A 17,979-nucleotide genomic window follows, 5' to 3' on the forward strand; every position below is an offset into this window, starting at 1 on the left:
TTGTTAAGACTTGAGGGCAGTTGCCTTTGTTTGCTCTCTGCTGTCTAGCAGTGCTGAAATCATGTAATCCCACTCAATGCAGAGCAGGGGATTAAATGAATTGACTGTTGAGACATGTTTTACACCTCAGTCTGCAAATAAAACATAGATACAGCTTTCAGATACAGTACGTGGAGAAGTACAGAAGTATTGAGTCTCAGGCTGGATATTACTCAAGATAAACTTACCTTAGACAAATTCATACTACTTTACAGGAGGATGCAGTAAATTGATATGGGGAGGAAAATAATCTACTGGCGACATCTACTGGAGAAACCGCTGTGACGTTGCAAGAGAAAAAAAAGATGTAATCTAATAATAAATGCTCAAGTTGGTGCCCTCTGCTGGTAAGAAAATAGACAACTACACAGATCTTGGGCATGTAGTTCAATCCAAAATCACCTCTGATTATTTTCATGCACACATTTAAAGTAGTCCAACATGCATTCGGTTGTAACACAAATTCCAATTCAATATGCTCATCTTTCGACAGAACTGAAATTAATCATCTGTCTCCCTTTGACAAGAATTTATTTATCTGAGTAAAATCCTGAAATCATAAACCTGTAACCTGAGACTTTTTTTTGAAAATACAGGAAAAAGTTGACAGAAAATAAAAATTAAAGTCTATACATCAATGTAAAAATCGTGTCGTGTCATCATGTGCCGCGTTTGCCTTGCTTTTGTTTGTTTTTCTTTTCTTATTATCACCTGTTAGGCCTAGGCTACATGAAGTTCTAGAGATTTTATTCCCATTCTTGATTTGAAAGTCCTGTAGTACCCATACAAGGGAGAGGAAATAAATGTAAATAAAAACTAAAACGACAGCATACGGAAAATTAGTTGATTTAAATGTAAATTAAATGACAGTACCTAAAATGCGCGTGTCTGAAAAAACCTCTGTCATGCGTTACACCACTGTCGTAAAACGTCTCTGTCTGCTGTTGCAATGGCGTTTGCTGCGACAGCACTTTGCGGCAGCAGGGAAACCGAGGAGAAAGCAGCGACAAACGTCGCCAGCGGATACGCTATCGCCTCAAAAATCCTCGGATTTACGCAATATTCGGTGAACTAACTTGTATATTGTTTGTATATCCCTTCGCCTTGTGGATGAGATTGTATTCGAAGTTTTTCAAGCGTGAATCTCCACCTTAATGCGGTGGGATGGCCACAGTGCCGCCTGGGCCTAGTAGCGCACTGCCTGCATCCCCGGCTGAAATTCCTCCTTTCCCCGGGGCTGGAAGCACGGAGCCGGCGGGGGGAGACGGAGAGGCGGTCTGCCACAGGGAGGACTGTGTACCCACCGCTACAGGGAAGACGTCTCAGCCGGTAAGCGAAGTGAAAAGGTCGGTAAAGAAGAAGCAGAAAAACATGCTAACGCGAGCTAGCCCGGCGGCGTTGCACCTTAAAATGCAAGCGCGAGAGCAGCAGCAGCTAAACGGCTTGGTCAGCCCCTCAGAGGACGCTAACAGCCACCAACACACAGGAAACCGACCTGACAATCCGAGACCGTCCGTGGACAACTGTGACAGCAGCGGCAGCAGTGAGGGGGCTCCGGCCGCTAGAAACAATAATGAGCATTGCCAACACGAAGGCCACAGCCCCTTCTCCAAAAACGGCAGTCACTCTCCCCTGGTTAACAATAGCGTGAACGGGATGCCGGGTTACACAAGAACTGAGGCGGCCCACAGCCACCTCGGGGACGAAGGGAAAGAGGAGTTTGACCACACGGAGCCGCCGAGACCGCCGAGCGACGAGCCGCCGGGCGCTGCCGGGCCCGGCGAAGAGGACAACCCTGCTGACCCGGAGCAGCAGCAGCCGCCAGCCGCAGAGCTGGCCCGGCTCGACCTGAACAGCTCCCCGGGGCGAGCGGAAGAGGAGAGTCACGGCATCCGATATGTCCGTTATGAGTCGGAGCTGCAGATGCCGTGGATCATGAGATTGATCACCAAGGACTTGTCTGAGCCTTATTCAATTTATACGTACAGGTACTTCATCCACAACTGGCCGCAGCTCTGCTTTCTGGTGAGTATGACACTGAAACCCTCTCAATGTGAACAAAATGCCTGTATTCACCCAGTAACTTTTTGTTAATCAAGTTAAAATATAGTGTGAGCTACCCCCCTCCCTCCTGTCCCATGGTCTTTGGTTACCTGAATCTGCATAGCATTGTTGGAGTTGGGTGTGACCACATACTCATAGCTTCCCATCACCTGTCAGTGTGTCTCAAAGGCAGCCAAACATAGTGCTCCCATGTACTGAAGACAAACACGCTCTGCTTAAACACACACATGTAAATATCTCACTGATAGCACGTTGGAGTTTGTATAGTCCTAGCATTTGTGATTGCAAGGTACAACAACCATTTTTCTGTCACGGATCCTTGTTAGTTTTGTAGATTTTAGTCTGAGTTGATAGTTGTCAGATGAAGAAACATTCAGCTAACATGGCACTGTTTATCACTGGTGTTAGGGTCTTTTGTCCAGACACTTGTGTACAGGAATTTAGGCACAGATGGCTCTTTATAACCCTTACTTTTTTAATAGAGACCAATGTGCTTTAAGTCAGTGTTTCCTCTTGCACCTACAGTATCCAGTCAGGATTTTTTTTTTTTTACTTTGAAAAAAACTGTCCTTTTGTTGTTTATCCTCTGAGCCTCAAGGTCGTAAACTTCCCAGTTTCAGTTCGTCTGGTACTCCGCATGTGACATAAGAGGAAGTGCTGTGAAATAAAGGTCAGAGGTCAGCTCAGAGAGCCAGCAGAACTGGCAGGTTGACAGGAACTGCAGAAGAATTGTTGCTAGGCTTTCAGCAGCTACCCCAGTAGACACTCAGAGGACCTAATTGCTGTGTTTGCTTTTGTGTCTGTGTGTGTCACAGGCCATGGTGGAACAGGAGTGTGTTGGAGCCATCGTATGTAAGCTTGACATGCATAAGAAGATGTTCCGTCGTGGCTACATTGCCATGCTGGCCGTGGATTCAAAACACAGAAGGAAAAGCATCGGTGAGTCTGACCCCTCATAATACAGAGCATAGACCAAGTTTTGTGGACACGTCTTTCACGTTTTCTTTGACAACCAAATCTCTTATGCAAATGTGACATTTAGATAATATATACACTGTGTGATGATGTGTACCTCTATACTTTAAATTTCAGTGACATTGTTTACCCTTTGCCTTACTTACACCATCGGACGTCAGGCTTGAAAAAGAAAAAGAAAGTCTATGTGTTTTGTTTAATCACTGACAGTCACAGACTTCAACTCCCTATTTCAGGTACTAATCTGGTGAAGAAGGCCATTTATGCCATGGTGGAGGGTGACTGTGACGAGGTAAGACCAGTTCCCCCTGGAGGATGCCTCAATCACTTCACTTTTTGATTAAAGCCTAAAACACACTTAATGTATGTGCTCCATGCACAGGCTTCATACCTGACATTGACACACATTTGCAAGCTCTGTGTCAGCTTTTTCAATCGCAATGCTAACATATGCAATAGAGGATAGTCTCACATTTACCAGAAGAGATCGTACAGAAAAAGAAGAAACCAATAATTCCTATTAAATACAGGTTATACATAAAATGGCGACACGTTGGAAAATGATTAAAATAAACCATATGTGTACTGTTGGCATTTGGTTCTTTGTTTTCCTTTTTTAGGTTTGTGTTGGCCCAACTCCAGTGCTACAGAATATCTTTCCCTCACAGTTAGTCTCGATGACTCAAGATCGAATGATTGATTTTCCAGGCCACCACAGGTTTATAGCTTTATTGGTGCTCTCAAGCACCTGTAGTCATTCTGGACAAATAATTTCCAATTGTCTTCTGAGTTTGATTTACCAACTGCTTTGCTTGTAAATGCATTTCAACAGCTGACTCTTACAACTCAGATAATGGACCTTCTTTGAGTGCACCAACAAAATACCTCGCTAAACTATCTCTTTTGCATCTGTATTACTACATAAAGACAACATATCTTTGTCTGAAGTTCACTATTGGATGACGTGACGTACATCCATCCATCCATCCATCCATCCATCATCATCCATCCATCCATCCATCCATCAATCATCCATCCATCCATTCATTCATTCATTAGCTATACCACTTATCCTTTTGAGGGTTGCTGGGGTACACCCTGAACAGGTTACCCACCTATCATAGGATTCATATATAGAGACAAACAACCATTGACGCTCGCATCACCTTACTAAAGCATGTTATCATGTTCTGTCACTGTACAATACTGAGTCACAGTGGTTGTAATACATTTTTTGCATCATTCATTCATTTTGTTAATTTATGAAGTATTGACTTCATAAAGGGTTTTTTTCCACATTGATTGAAGTCTTTCAGTTAATCTTTGTCAAAAAACAGTTTCTGTGTTTTTCAACAAAATCTTTTTTACAGGTAATACATGATTTGTATGTACAAACATACTCCAAACGTTTAGGAAGTTTTGTTATTTGCTATCTTCCTTTTGAGTTTTATTGAGAAGATACATTTCAATTTCATATGTTAAATACAGCTGTTCGCCTACTTTAGCATTAAGACTGGAAGCATGTGGAAACAGCTAGCATTAGCTACCACAAAGATTACATTACAGTAACTTAAAAACTGTCCTGTTTTCCCTCTCTATGTGTGTATTTAACCCACATAGAAATAGAACATGAGATATTGTGATGTTATGAGCAGTTAGCTTACTCACTGGGGCAATTTACTGACCAACAACAGCTGAGCCCCCAAACTACACGCAGCATCTAAGAAGTCAGCTGTCTCAAAGCTAATTTGCTGGCTCACAAACAGACCCGAACAAGCAAATGCAATTTGCAACAGCCCTGAAAAAGCAGGGAATGTTACATCAGTCAGTCTGTTCACTTTTCCATCCATGTGTTCCCAGGTTGTATTGGAGACTGAGATCACCAACAAATCAGCCCTGAAGCTGTACGAGAACTTGGGTTTTGTCAGAGACAAGCGACTGTTCAGATACTACCTGAACGGAGTGGACGCGCTGCGGCTCAAACTGTGGCTCCGCTAAAGGAAAGAAGAGGGGACGGGGGAGGACGGGACAGCGGGTGCTGTTCACCTCCTACAATATCAGCTTGACAGCCTCAGCTCTGCCCTGGTCATTTCACTCTTATCTACACAAACACACACATTCACACGCATTACACACATTACACACACACACACACACACACACACACACACACACACACACACCTGTGTACAACCATAAGGAGTATGCACATAGGTATGCATAGACATGCAGCCACACCCTCTTTTTGTCCTTGACTTCTGAACAACTGTTTAGGCAGAAACGGACTTAAATCCCACCTGATGTTTTCATGAAGGGGCCCCTGATACTTTCTGTGACGAGGAAGGGGTGAGTGAGGGCGGTCTCTGGGATGACCTTGACTAGGGACTAGATGACCTTTTGACCTTCAAGCATGGATGCTGCGAGAGGACCCAGCACCACACCAGATCCTTCTCCAGAACACAGGACAAAACAGGACTTTAAGAAAACAACACCACATGAAACAAGGAAGCGGGGCGGTATAAACAGACTGGGAAGAAAATATTTGTGGAGTTTATTTTTGTGTTTCTTTTTTAACCATGTAAGTTGGACGGGGGATGGAACAAGCTATAGTATGACTGCGTGTTTGTACCGCCTCATGATTTTTTTTTTTTTTTTTTTGTAAAGCGAGCGAGTGTTTGGCTTGTTTTTGTGTGCATGTGTATGTGGTGTGTTTGATTTCGCTGTGAGCAAGTGAAGGTGTTTGTGTGACTGTGTGAGCGCATGCTTGGTTGGAATTGTACGTACTGTTGTGTGTTTATGTTTCCCATCCTGTCCAGTGGGCGCAGCAGCGGCTCCCTGCTGCTGTCTCCATCACCTGCCTCAGCGTCCAGGACTGAAGCCTGTAAAGATATGCATGCATTTATTTTAATGTGAGTGCGGGAATAAGCGTGAAGAGTGTGTGTTGATTAACCAAGTCTGAGGTTAACCCTCCAACCCCTTCCTCTGTTTGGTGTAAGCATGTTGGTGCAGAGCAGTTGATCGAAACAAATCACTCCATTAGCACCTCAACCTTTGCCCAGCCGGTGGATCTGCCACCTTTTTTTGCTTCATTGTCCTTCACTAAATCTCTCATTATCAAACCCTGACAGAATATGGGTTTATTTTTATCTTCCTATTTTTGCAAATCAGAACTTGTTTTCCCCAAATGCACTGCCAGCCACTGCAAAATTCCCAAAAAGGAGAAAATGAAGTCTTTCAAAGACATTTCTTGCCAATGATGGTGCAGTCGAACTTTCCTACCCGTCTCGGTTTACTCCTTTATATTATTTGTCAGATTCTCCTCATTGCAAGTGCCACTCAATCCATCAGAGCTCTCAGCCACAACTGCAGTGATGTGCCTGCTAACAGGCGACACACCGCAGCCTTGGCACACTTCTGGTCTGCCACTCAGCACCAGACCGGAGGCAAAGTGTTACATATGCTGGATTCCTGTTTGAGTATGCTGTGTGGTGTGTGTGTGTGTGTGTTTATCTCTCGATAAAAAAGGAAAATAGACAAGTATTCTTAGCAGATTATATTTTATTCTTTTGTTTGCTTTCAGTTCATCTAGATATACTACTATACACCTGTATAACCTCACGCTGCGGTAAGCGGCTGAGTCCACAATGCACTTCCCAGGTGCCCTGACTCGATGCACAACCAACCTCGCTAACATTTTAAGATCTGCAGCCCAGAACACGTCACAGAGGCACCTGGACGTTTCAATCCACACTAAATATGGCAAAGAAAGTTTGCTTCAGTCGCTCTTTTTTTTTTTCTTTTTTTCTTAAAAGTAAAATGAACAAAGATCAGATGCACTTCTTTGGAAATTGCTGCAGTGTGTATGTATACGTATGAATGTGTCTGTGCGTGTTGTGTTATTTTGACAACGGTGTGGATCTGTTCTGATAGACTTATATTTCTCTACTTTCAGAGGCCCCCGCACATAAAAATCAGAGCCTTTTATGGTGCTGTGTTTTGTTCCAGCCTAATGAGGACAACAGGACTTGTTAGTAATAGGAGGGAACAAAAGCGCACGTTTTTTTTATTTTTTTTATGTCCTTTTTTGTTTTTGTAGCTTTCCAGGATTCGAGTTAGTGCTCAGTGTTATACAGACGGCAGGAGACAGAGTAGTTCATAGTTAAAGGGGAATAAACCTTAAATCAGCTTGGACTCTTTTCAAAGTCAAACAGAATGTTTTTGTTTTCCTTGTAGTGTTTCAAATTATGCAATTCGACATCTGTGTGCTTTTATCCAGCCTACAATATTCAGAGTAGACAGCACTACCAAGACACTGCCATGTGGCACAACTGAAAATCAGACTACAATCTGCTACAAATCTTGACTACACAACAAACAAAAGTCTCCAGCTTTATGATGAATGATTTAAGGACAGATGAGCTAGTCTCTATGAATGACACTACAAGACCTTGTTCATGTTTTGGGTTTATTTCCCCTTTTTTCCCCCTGAGACATTTCATCCCAGGAGGCCAGGACTGGAAGGGAGAGTAGATGTTTACAGAGTTGCCACCCACATAACAGCCTGTGTATGTAAGTTTGTGTCTGTGTGCATTTGGAACAATGGATCAGATGACCTATTTTCTTTTTTCTTTTTCTTTTTCTTTTTTTTTTTTTTCAGATTTGTATACGAGTGTTGTTCTATTCATGGGATATATTGAGAGCATGTTTTCTTTGGTGAATCATCTTTTGGGAAAGGGGGCGATTTGGGTTGATTTATCGGATTTGAGTTTTTATTTTTAATTTCTGTGCTACTTTAGCCCATCCAGAAATGTAACAAGACTGATGAGCATATGAAAACCACCTAGACCTTGAACGCCAATTATTTCCTTTGCTGCTCGTCTTACACCATTTAGGTTTCAGTGATTACCCTGTACAAACTCCTGATTTATTCTGGAGGTTTAAATCTTCTGTTCCTGTCGACACTTGTTTCCACATTCTTCTGTGTCCTCTCACTGTCCCGGCTTTTTCTTCTTTTACACTGACTACTGATGGATGAACAGACTGGATTTGTTACACGATAACAAATTAACCCATTTTGTTCTTTCAGCATGAAGGTGTCTTTAGATTTGGAAGGAAAAGGGTCTGTTAACTTCTTTTCGTTTAAATCCTGTGAAACTCTGGCAGTTCCATTAGGTATATGGGCATTACAGCCTGCCACAATGAGCCAAAGGGCTCCGTTTAGGTCATCACAGACTGAAGGGCTTTGTCATCAATATCAGTTTGCAGCCTTGGCTTGTGGTGCATAGTTTTACCCAGCGCTCTCTGACAATGTCTTCTCTGCATCCGGAATCAATTTTGATTTGACATGCCAGTTCAGTGTTCACAGATCGTCAGAAGCATTTTTTTCCCTTGGCCCTGGACGTCCACCGTGTTATCCAGGTTGCTCGTCCTAACAGTCCCAGCCCCACTTCTATGTCCTCACACAAGGCCACATCTGCTGTTCTACATATACAATTATAAATTCCCCCAGAAACCAGATTGTTGGTCAGATAATTAACATTTGTATTGGTAGTCATACTGCGCCACAAATTGCTATGGTCCCCACAACCAACCACAGGGGTTTCCTGCAGTCTTTTCAGGGTGGCCAGCACCACCTCCACCGCCATCCATGACGTGTGCAAAGGGGAGAGTAAAAGGTTTTTTTGCATGTCGGATTTCTGTTTCCCCTGTTCCTCTTCCCTGTCCCCTCTCTTGATTTTGATCTGGAAATGTCCGATAGCTTTTATTTAATGTGGAAAAAGAACACAGAAATAAATTATTTGATTTTTTTAATGCTGTAAACTGGGTTATCTTGTCTGCTGTCTGTCTTTTTTTTTTTTTTTTTTCCAAAACCTTCCAAGTTCAAAACCTTTACACTTTGAGATTATGACAGGTATAAGAAGACAGAGTCAGAATCAGACATCTAAAAGATTAGTTTATTTGATCACATCAGGTTTCATGTCTACATAAAGAGACAAAAGGTGTCACTATTTTACATCACACTTATCCTAAAACAGTATTATTGCATATAAACAAGCAGTTGTATATTAAGCATGTCACATATGAAGATACAGAAAATACTTTTTCTGTAAACAAAAGACAAGACCTAGTTTTTAAGTCATTGGTGTTACAAACATGGCTCATATGACCCGTGTTCTAATATTTCTTGCATCTTTTCTGGACTACAGCAGAGGAGTTTTCTATTAAAGGATTCCTCTTATTTTCCTCCACGAAGTAAGGACTCAAAACTTAATCCGAAAACAACATATTGTGTCTCAGCAACAATGACACTGGGCTACACTTGATGGCCAAAACGTCTCATCTTCTTCATCTGCCATTGTCTGGACCAGATTTACAGACACAAAAACCACTTTGGTCAAATTGAGCTGGTTTAAAAAAAATCTTTGACTTCTTAAAATATTAACCTCTGCCTCAGTGTTTCCAGTGTTTGTGCTTTACCAGCCAACAGAAACACTTTATTAGAAAAATGTCTGCAAGGGGTGTGGTGTATGAATAGACATCATGCACTTAGAAACAAACATTTTACAAGTGGCAGAAAAATGAGTTCATATCAGAGTTGTACTGTACATCAAAATCAGTTTTATGCTACATACTTTTAGGATGATGGTATTTTGTATGTGTTTCTCACAGTAGCTCTTATGAACAAATTACTTTGAATAAAACATTTACATTTCCACAAAATTCACATTTAAACTAAGTATTAATGCAAATGACTTGTACGTGAAGGTTTTCTAAAATGTCTGGAAATCTCGTTCTAAGCAGTAGTTCAGCATTTTGAGAAACACAATCACTTCGTCGAGAGTTAGATGAAAACACTCGCATCTGTCAGGAAAATATATGAAGCTGGCCAGGAGACACTTAGCTTATTTTAGCTTATCTGAGTTGATCTTTTTTTATCTTAGCTTAGCTTTGTTTAACATAAAATCTGGAAATAGGGAGCTGCTAGGCTTTGTTACTCAACAGCACCTCTAAAGCTCACAAATTCACACGATACAACTTCTTTGTTTAGCAATTAGCAGTTGTAATGTAACAAGTAGAAACTCCGGTCTTTTTTTTGTACAAATTAAATAATTAAGACATAACATGTTTATTAGTGAGGTTTAAAGGTGCTGGTTGGTAGAATTTCTGCCAAGCGAGCTAGCTTTATGCTAAGTTAGCTAACTAGTCAGCTGCTAGCTGTAGCTGAAGGACAAATATGATAGCAGTATATCCATCTTCTAATCTGCCTCCATGCCAAAAAGCAAATAAGTGTCTGCTTTTCACAAAATGCTGAACATGTTTAGCAATAGATAAAACTTTATTTACACTAACATGACTGACCCCAAGTCAGCTACATATACAGTACACATATTTACATTGTTTATGTAATGTCACTCTTCTACAGCCCTTTTATTACTCTACAGAAAACCCGCTGGTCCGCACCACTTTCCCCCTCCACAAAGCCGAAATCTTTATTTCCCAGCAACACTTTCATCTAGCCAATACACTGCGAATATATTTTTCTTTTTTCAAGCAGCAATTTTTTTTTATGTCAAAGTGCATCACACCAGCCCTGCCAAGCCATTTAACTCAACATCACCTGACAACATTCAGAGAGGTGCCCACACTGGTACTTTTAGAAAGGGTGGGGGGGATACAAAGCTGACCTTTGTGGAGCTTGTGCAAATTGTGTCCTATACTCAGTCACACTCTGTGGATCAGATGAGTCACAGCCAAACAGCCCAGGGTGATTGGAGATGCTTTAGTCATAGCAATAGTGATGTTCGCCTCCATTACAGGAGCATCGGGCATTGGTCACCAACCAAAGGACCCCAAAAGAGTCTCATCAGAATTCATCCTCGGAGCTGTCGGCCAGCAGCATGGCCTGGTCCTGACGGCTTGTGCCAGGCTCTCGAGGTTGCTGGGGAGGAAAAGATAAACTTAATGCATTTGAGACCAACGGTAAGTGACCTGTTGGATGCATTGTGACTACAAGATTCAGTGACAAGTGAAACTCTAGGTGATTAATACAAGAAGGGTATTGACCTCTGGCTGTCTGACCTTCCTCCTCTGGTGTTTGAAGCTGTTCCTCCTCTTGCGGTGAATCATCCTGATGCTGTAGAGGGCCCCAACGATTAGCAGGGCCCCTGTGATGCCGATGCCCACAGGAGCCAACATTCCAGACACATAACCCGCCTGCCGACAGTGGAGACACAGAGGTCAGAGGTCACAGAGTGGTCAACATATCTAATCCAGGTAAATCCATTTAATCTCTTTTATACCCCAAATTACAAAACGTATCAATGGTTAATTTCCTGCATGAGCAAAGATGACTAATTCTATATTTATGTCAATGTCAACAAATCTTATCCAAAGAATGAGTAAGTTCGTCTCTGAATAACTTCTGACTTCCTGTCTGTGGTACTCACTTCTCTTTCCGTTAATAACTATGAAGACGTAATCTTTACATGTTACGCATACATATTTCAATTTTTAAAAAGACTCACTGATTTCTTAAAACAGCTGGGCACTGTAGTTCTTACAAATTTTTATCCAAAAAGGAATTAATGGTTCCATTGTTATGAACTATTTTTAGCCACAGTTTAATACACATTTGACCCAATGAGTAAATTAGAATAAGTAAGAATAAGTTCCCATGTTTATAGCAATGAAGGAACATGTCTGCCATTGTAACAGCAGAGCTCACTGATCCATCATTTTTTTAACAACAATGAAGACATATCATATAGATAGTAAGATTAATTATATGTTGCTTTTGGTCTTTTAGTGAGATACTGTATGTCGACAGTTAAAAAAAAGAAAACAGAATACTGTCAGCTTGAGTCCAAATGCCACTTAATGAAGGAATGAAGGAAACTGCCATTTTTGATGGACAGATAATGCTTTTCAAGGACAGCAGGTGGCAGTCTTACCTTTTCTCTGATCAGCTCTACCCAGCTCCGCACTGGAAGAAAAAAGCCACAGATTTAACAAGACAACATACGTCAAGACTGTTTATCGGTTGGTTTAAATATTTCTGTTTTAGTGTAGTCTGGTAGACGGCAACGAGTAGTTGTATAAGCATAGAATACATGCTACTATGTTCCAAAGCTGATTAAAAAGCTGATTTAGAAAGCATATGTTCATACTCAGCCCCTGGTTGCGTTGAACCCAGACAGGAGGAGGAGGGATGAGACTGTATGGAGGCTGCGTCGAGGATGTTTTAGGTATTTCTGTCAGGTCCTCTTCGCTCTCTTCTTCCACTGATTCCTCAGAGTTCTCATCATCCTCATCCTCATCAGGCTCCTCTGTGGGGAAGAAAATTATCTACTCAGCAGCCAAGAAGAAAGGTTCACATTTATGACTGAAAATAAAAAAATATATCAATTTAAATGGCAATTTTAAATTAAATTGTTTTGCCCTGGGTAATAAAACTCATCTTACCCTCAGACTCCATCCCCTCTAACCCTGATCTAGATTTGTGCACAGGCTGATGGGCTGCCATGGTAACTGTTGTCATAGTGTGCTGGAAGGATGAAAGGGAGGGGCCAGTGGTGGGCAAGTTCTCTTCAAGGTTTGGTGTCCTCACAGCAACTACATGTCCCAAATCAAATACCATGGGGAGAAAGCAAGAACAGTGGAGGTTTGTATACATGTTGAAGGGTTGAATCCATGTACAAGGTGCCTCATTACACCTTTGGTGAACTTAGAAATGCATTTGTTCTATTTACAATATCCTAGTGAGGTAATGGTGATGAAAACAGTAGCATCATTTAAGAAATGTAAAGTTCAAAAGCCAAGCAGCACATTGTGTTGGATAAATCAAAACAACAATCAATAAGCAAACGTTGACATGATGAGATTTGTAAAGAGAGTGTGGAAGCTGCATTAATGAGGTTACTATTAAAATCTTTGATTGAGAACAAAATGTTCAGTATGAGAAGTTTTAAAGTCTCCAAAAGTTTAGTGCCGAAGCTGCCTGGAAGGAAAAATACGTTGCTCAAAATGAAACTAAAAAGATTAGTGAATGCCGCGCTATTACTTACTGCACTGTGCACTGTGCCATCAGGATCTGTTTTGGCACCATCATTCCAATGTGTATTCTCATGCAGCTTTAGCATACAGTACTATTTCAAGCTATGACCCCTACTATGGTTTGCTTTGGAAAATGTTTGGAGTACATGTGATATGTAGGAAAGAGGCTAAACTGTGTAAAGCAGCAGTGTGGTTCATTAGGGCATGATTCCATACAGCATCATGTTTGCTTTGAGGCTCATTTGTTTATTCTGGTCCAGCCACATCACCTCTCTCACCTCTCTCTGAACGATCCTCCGGCTCAGTTCCGGCCTGCTGCTGCGAAACAGACGGAACTGAGGAGCCAATTGGTTCCAGGAGCTCGGCGCCGGATGTCTGCCAAGGTGACGTCCAGTCTGGCATCAGCAGAGATGGGGCATGCGAGGGACTGTCACTGTCTGTCTCCACGGTTACCAGCTGGTCCAGGTCCACCTCTGACAGAGGCATTACACCGGTCGCCATGGCAGCGGGAGGCTGAGCGCTACCGGGCACCAGCGTGACCACTGCTGCTGGCGCTGGTGCTGCTGCTGCCCCCCCTGGTGTGACGTCTTCAAAAGGCTCAAAGATGAGAGGGAGAGCCTCTGATGACATGGTGCCCTCTGTGGCCTCATCCTGAGACAGTGGGACCATGGTGTCCACTGCAATTTGTGTTAACACAAACACAGAGGCAGAATGAAGGTCAGGATATACAGCATGGCAATTTAATTTCCAGAGGGCAGAATTGTTTGGACTTTATGGTAAAAGTCAGTGAAATGCTGCAGCCAGTTTGATGGATTCAGTAAGTAAACTAGGGCAAATGAATAATGACAAGTTGAGGGTCTTGCAGTTTCTTTAGACCCAGCTGTGCTGACGGATAGAATGAAAAATGTATGTTTTCTGTTGCAAAGCAGCAACTGTATACAGCATATAGCTTCTTCAGTATTTATGACAGATACAGCTTTTTGAAACAGCTACCTCTTTAGACATGCAGTTTTCTCATTAAAAGCACTTGCACTCTCGGAGCTGAGTTCACAGTGCAGCTAAGACACAATGAAAGGAGGATTGGAAAACGGCTCTTTTTAGATAAGAGACTACCACAGAGGGGGCTGTCACAGGAGAAACTGTTACTGCATATCTCTCAGGCATTTCCTTTAGTCCAAAGCATTTCTAAAGTAGGCTGAAAAATGCTTATAAAGACTGCAATCCTTTTACATAATGCCATTTTGAGAATTTAGTTTTTCTTTGTCAGCTTCCTTTTCTGTTGGGAATGAAGCTTCATCAAACATACAATCCCCATACGGACGGCAGGAACACATATTGGCTCAGACAGACTCCTTTAATCCATTTCCCTCTCCTGCCTCACTGAATAATAACCTGCTTGGTTCTTTACAATGGTCTGGATTGGGAGTGTGAAGGGTGGGAAGGAAAAGAGAAGAGGTTTTTTTTTGGGGGGGGGGGGGGGTTGATAGCGATAGAGAGAGAGAGGGAGAGAGAGAGAGAGGATGAATCCTCCAAAGACTTGTATAACACACCCTGCCACCAACTTTTTGCTGGCAGTTGTGTGTGTTCTCTTTTTCTTTTTTTCCAGACTGGAGTCAGGAATAGAAAGTAATTAGACTGCCACGGGTCCCAGCTGGGGTTCAAAGTGGAGCGTGGAAAAGCGGGCGCCTTCTTTGCCAATCATCAAAGGCAATCTCTGCCACTAGACATGTCGTTTTCATTTCCGCCGCACTTTTTAATGAAGCCTCCTGAAACCCTGCAAAATCCAGCACGCCGGAAAATACAGCTTGTTGTGGAAGGAATTCTTCCAGGGTGACAATGACTGCAGAGCATTATACCTTACAGCACTTTGAAGGCATTCTGTGGCGGTTGAGTTTGAAAATGTGGAATTAATGACCAATAAGGGATTAGAGAAAGTTTTGCCCCAATAAAAACCCACAGATGTCCATTTTTCACCAACATTAGTTATTCATTTTTAACTTTTCTCACTTACCTCCACCAGGTCTCACTGCCTCAGTCCACAGGCTTTCTGGTCCATCCTCTCTGGGCATCAGGTTCGGCCCGATTTCAGGCAACAAGGGGTCAGGCAGTGAGGATACTGTAGCTCCGTCATGGCCCCAAATTGTCAAAGATGTGGAGGTCCGAGGGGAGACAAAGACCGAAGAGGGGATGGGACTGTGAGAGGTCAGTCTCTGGATCCGTGCTGAAGGGTTTGGAGGTTCTGTAGAGGATGGCGTGCTTTTTTCTGGGTCTTTATCCTGAAGGGAGTACCCTCCACCAGGGAGCCTTGTTCTGTCCGCCCCACCTTGGCTGTCTGAAGGCTCCAGCTGTGGTGGCGCTGTAGAGGAGGCCAGAAGTCCACCTGGAGTCAATCTTGAAGTACTCATGTGTACTGTGTCCGACTGCTTTTCCCCACCTGTAGAAGTAGATTCATGCTCATCGAAGACAGGTATGTCCTCTTTGGTACTCTCTGACTCCACAGACCGCACTGAAGTTGCCTCCGACTGTCTGTCAGCATCTCCCGTCTCAGATGAGCTCCCGACATTCTTTACCTTACCACTTTGGCTCCATGCCTCTCCACCAGCCTCACTCCGCCCAGATCTTCCATCAAGGCTGCCCTCGTTTTCTGTCTGCGTCAATGGAGCTATCCCCTCAGGTTGTCCATGTGGGCCAGCCCCTCCTCCTGCACCTACATTCAGTATCAGGCCAGTCACATGTTCTGTATCAGACGGTTTAGACTTCACATCTGTGGTGTCTGTTGACCTGACAGTTTTTACTGAGCTGGCACACTCTCCATCACAGCCGCTGTCCTGCGTGGGAGTGAAGTCTGAGAGGTGGACAGGGGTTCCATAGACACAGAGACAGGTCCCGGCCAGGAGGAGGCGATGGAGCATCCCAGACATCAGCATCTCTGTCTCGTCTCAGTGCCTGCAGAGAGTGGACGCAAATGACAAATGCTAATAGGTTTAACTGAGGTGTGAACGGTCCCTGCATGCAACGTCTACGCCTTGTCAACCGGCAGACATGTGGACAGAGAGACAAAGAAGAGGTGGAGGTGACTGGGAAGGAAGATAGGTGACAAGGCACATTACAAAGGTGCTCAACTGCAGATTAAAGGGCTAGAATGCAGAGTATATTTCATTTGAGAACTTCATATAGCCCGTGATAACCACAGAGAACAGGATTAACTCTGCATGTATGCCTGCTTTTGCTTTGATGCTGTAGTTGCACCGTTTTGAATAATTTGGATGAAATTCCCTTTCATCTCAGACTCCTCTGTTCATTTTGAATAAACAGAAAGAACACACAGAGAGAGAGAGAGAGAGAGAGAGAGAGAGAGAGAGAGAATGACAAACAGAGAGAGAGAGTGGGAATCTGACACAGCAATCCTTAGCACCCCCCCCCGCACTTCACCTATAAATAGCACCAGGTTTTCTATCCTCTAGGATCCTCTACAGATGAATCCATGAATGTTACGTTTTTACATTACACACAGTTTGCATACAGGATATACCCATGACTAAATAACATGTTAAATGGGATTAAAACAAACTAAACAACCCAGTGTGGCGCATTTGTTGCTCCGCGTGATTGGACAGCAATAATCACCCAATAATCAATCACCTCTGAAAGAGACACGACACGTCTGGTGTTAACAGGGTGACACCCTTACATACTGCCTGAGTCAGACAAGCGTCTGAGAGAAATCATCCTCCAGCCGTGGTGATGCACAGTCCAGCAATGTCACAATACAACCCACTTCTCCTGTCTCTTATACACATCTCCCACCCCCCAACCCCCCTACGATCAACACAGTTCATACTCTCAGCCAGTCTGCTCATGCAGCCCGCCACCTGACAACATAATGGCTCGAGCATTTGGACTGTAAACAGATTCACACTGCGGTGTTGAATCACGTTTCTCCAACCTGACCGCGCAGATACCTGAGCTAGTCACAGCCTTACATACACTATAATGCACAAAAAAAAATTAAAAAATCGCATCACCCATCATACCCAGTCACTGAGAGCGAAATTTACATGGTAACAACTGAAGTCGCATATGGCTAAAAATAAAACTGCCTTTACCTTGCAGAGTTCATGTCGGATTTCAGTGCCTGAAGGACGCAGAAGCTTCTCTTTCAGAAATAAGGAAAAAAAAGAAATGCAGTTTGTATGAATGCAAATTCAAGGTAGACTAGAGTGGAAAGCAAGCTGAAGGAGAGGCTTGTTGTTGTGCAGCTCAGCGTCACTGACTGGAGATCTCAGTCTTCTCTACGTATGTCCGCCTGCTCCTGAAGTGCTGCCACCAAATGCTTCAAATCTGCAGCATTTATTCAAACGAACGGCTTCAGCCTGTGATTTAGGATCACCGCGCTGCTGCCCTCCAGTAGATCTGTTCAGTTTTACTCTGTACTGCCCGCTTTTATTGTTTGTTTGTTGTTGTTTTTTTTGTCACCACCAAAGAGTCACTTCAGGGTCTTGATGGTTAAGATCCTTAACCTCGAGTCAAAGGTCCCCTGCTCCTCACACAGAGCAGAGAAGGCTGTGACAGTTTTTCTAATTTTTGTCATTTACTAAACAACTTAAACAGGGAGTCACTTTCCTATGCTGTAACCTTAATATTTTATATAAGACTTTTTTAACGGATTGATTTAAATTTAATCACCTCAATGTATAATGTTTAAAATGAATGTAATGCATAAATTAAATTAAAAGCAGTATTCAATATAAATTAATACTATATTTTAAATGGTTTATTAGGCCTATATTGACAGTAATGTACTGTAGGCTTTATAATGGCTCAGGCCTACTAGATGTGACACTGCAC

At 42.8% G+C, this 17,979-nt stretch overlaps 2 protein-coding genes across 3 annotated transcripts; one reads left to right on the forward strand and one right to left on the reverse strand.

Moving 5' to 3' along the window:
* The first annotated feature begins 989 nt into the window (after nucleotides 1-989).
* Nucleotides 990-8,898, forward strand: naa30 (N-alpha-acetyltransferase 30, NatC catalytic subunit). The gene is made up of 4 exons (XM_023430321.2): nucleotides 990-2,064; nucleotides 2,919-3,042; nucleotides 3,315-3,370; nucleotides 4,939-8,898. The coding sequence occupies exons 1-4, from the start codon at nucleotides 1,204-1,206 to the stop codon at nucleotides 5,074-5,076; spliced, it is 1,179 nt and encodes a 392-aa protein (XP_023286089.1). The 5' UTR covers nucleotides 990-1,203; the 3' UTR covers nucleotides 5,077-8,898.
* Nucleotides 8,899-9,011: 113 nt separating this feature from the next.
* On the reverse strand, nucleotides 9,012-17,442 carry armh4 (armadillo like helical domain containing 4). Of its 2 annotated transcripts, none has more exons than XM_023430356.2 (8): nucleotides 17,238-17,442; nucleotides 15,143-16,077; nucleotides 13,410-13,808; nucleotides 12,541-12,690; nucleotides 12,246-12,404; nucleotides 12,030-12,061; nucleotides 11,158-11,292; nucleotides 9,012-11,017 (listed from the first exon to the last, which is right to left on the reverse strand). In XM_023430356.2, exons 2-8 carry the CDS (start codon nucleotides 16,056-16,058, stop codon nucleotides 10,943-10,945), a joined length of 1,866 nt encoding a protein of 621 aa, XP_023286124.1. In that variant the 5' UTR covers nucleotides 16,059-16,077; nucleotides 17,238-17,442; the 3' UTR covers nucleotides 9,012-10,942. The 2 variants fall into 2 exon arrangements, with proteins under 2 accessions (XP_023286124.1, XP_023286123.1); XM_023430355.2 differs by having other exon boundaries at nucleotides 11,143-11,292.
* Between the last annotated feature and the right edge of the window lie 537 nt (nucleotides 17,443-17,979).

This window comes from Seriola lalandi, unplaced genomic scaffold (assembly GCF_002814215.2).
Source record: "Seriola lalandi dorsalis isolate HSWRI2012SDOR001 ecotype SW California unplaced genomic scaffold, Sedor1 jcf7180002054901, whole genome shotgun sequence".
Lineage (NCBI taxonomy): Eukaryota > Metazoa > Chordata > Actinopteri > Carangiformes > Carangidae > Seriola > Seriola lalandi.

Coding starts and splice junctions, on each gene's coding strand:
- naa30 (XM_023430321.2), top strand. CDS start 1,204: ATGGCCACAGTGCCGCCTGGGCCTAGTAGCGCACTGCCTGCATCCCCG. Junction 3,043..3,314: donor ACACAGAAGGAAAAGCATCG/GTGAGTCTGACC, acceptor TCCCTATTTCAG/GTACTAATCTGGTGAAGAAG. Junction 3,371..4,938: donor TGGAGGGTGACTGTGACGAG/GTAAGACCAGTT, acceptor ATGTGTTCCCAG/GTTGTATTGGAGACTGAGAT.
- armh4 (XM_023430355.2), bottom strand. CDS start 16,058: ATGCTGATGTCTGGGATGCTCCATCGCCTCCTCCTGGCCGGGACCTGT. Junction 12,062..12,245: donor TCAACGCAACCAGGGGCTGA/GTATGAACATAT, acceptor TTTTTCTTCCAG/TGCGGAGCTGGGTAGAGCTG. Junction 11,018..11,142: donor GGAAGGTCAGACAGCCAGAG/GTCAATACCCTT, acceptor TTTCCTCCCCAG/CAACCTCGAGAGCCTGGCAC.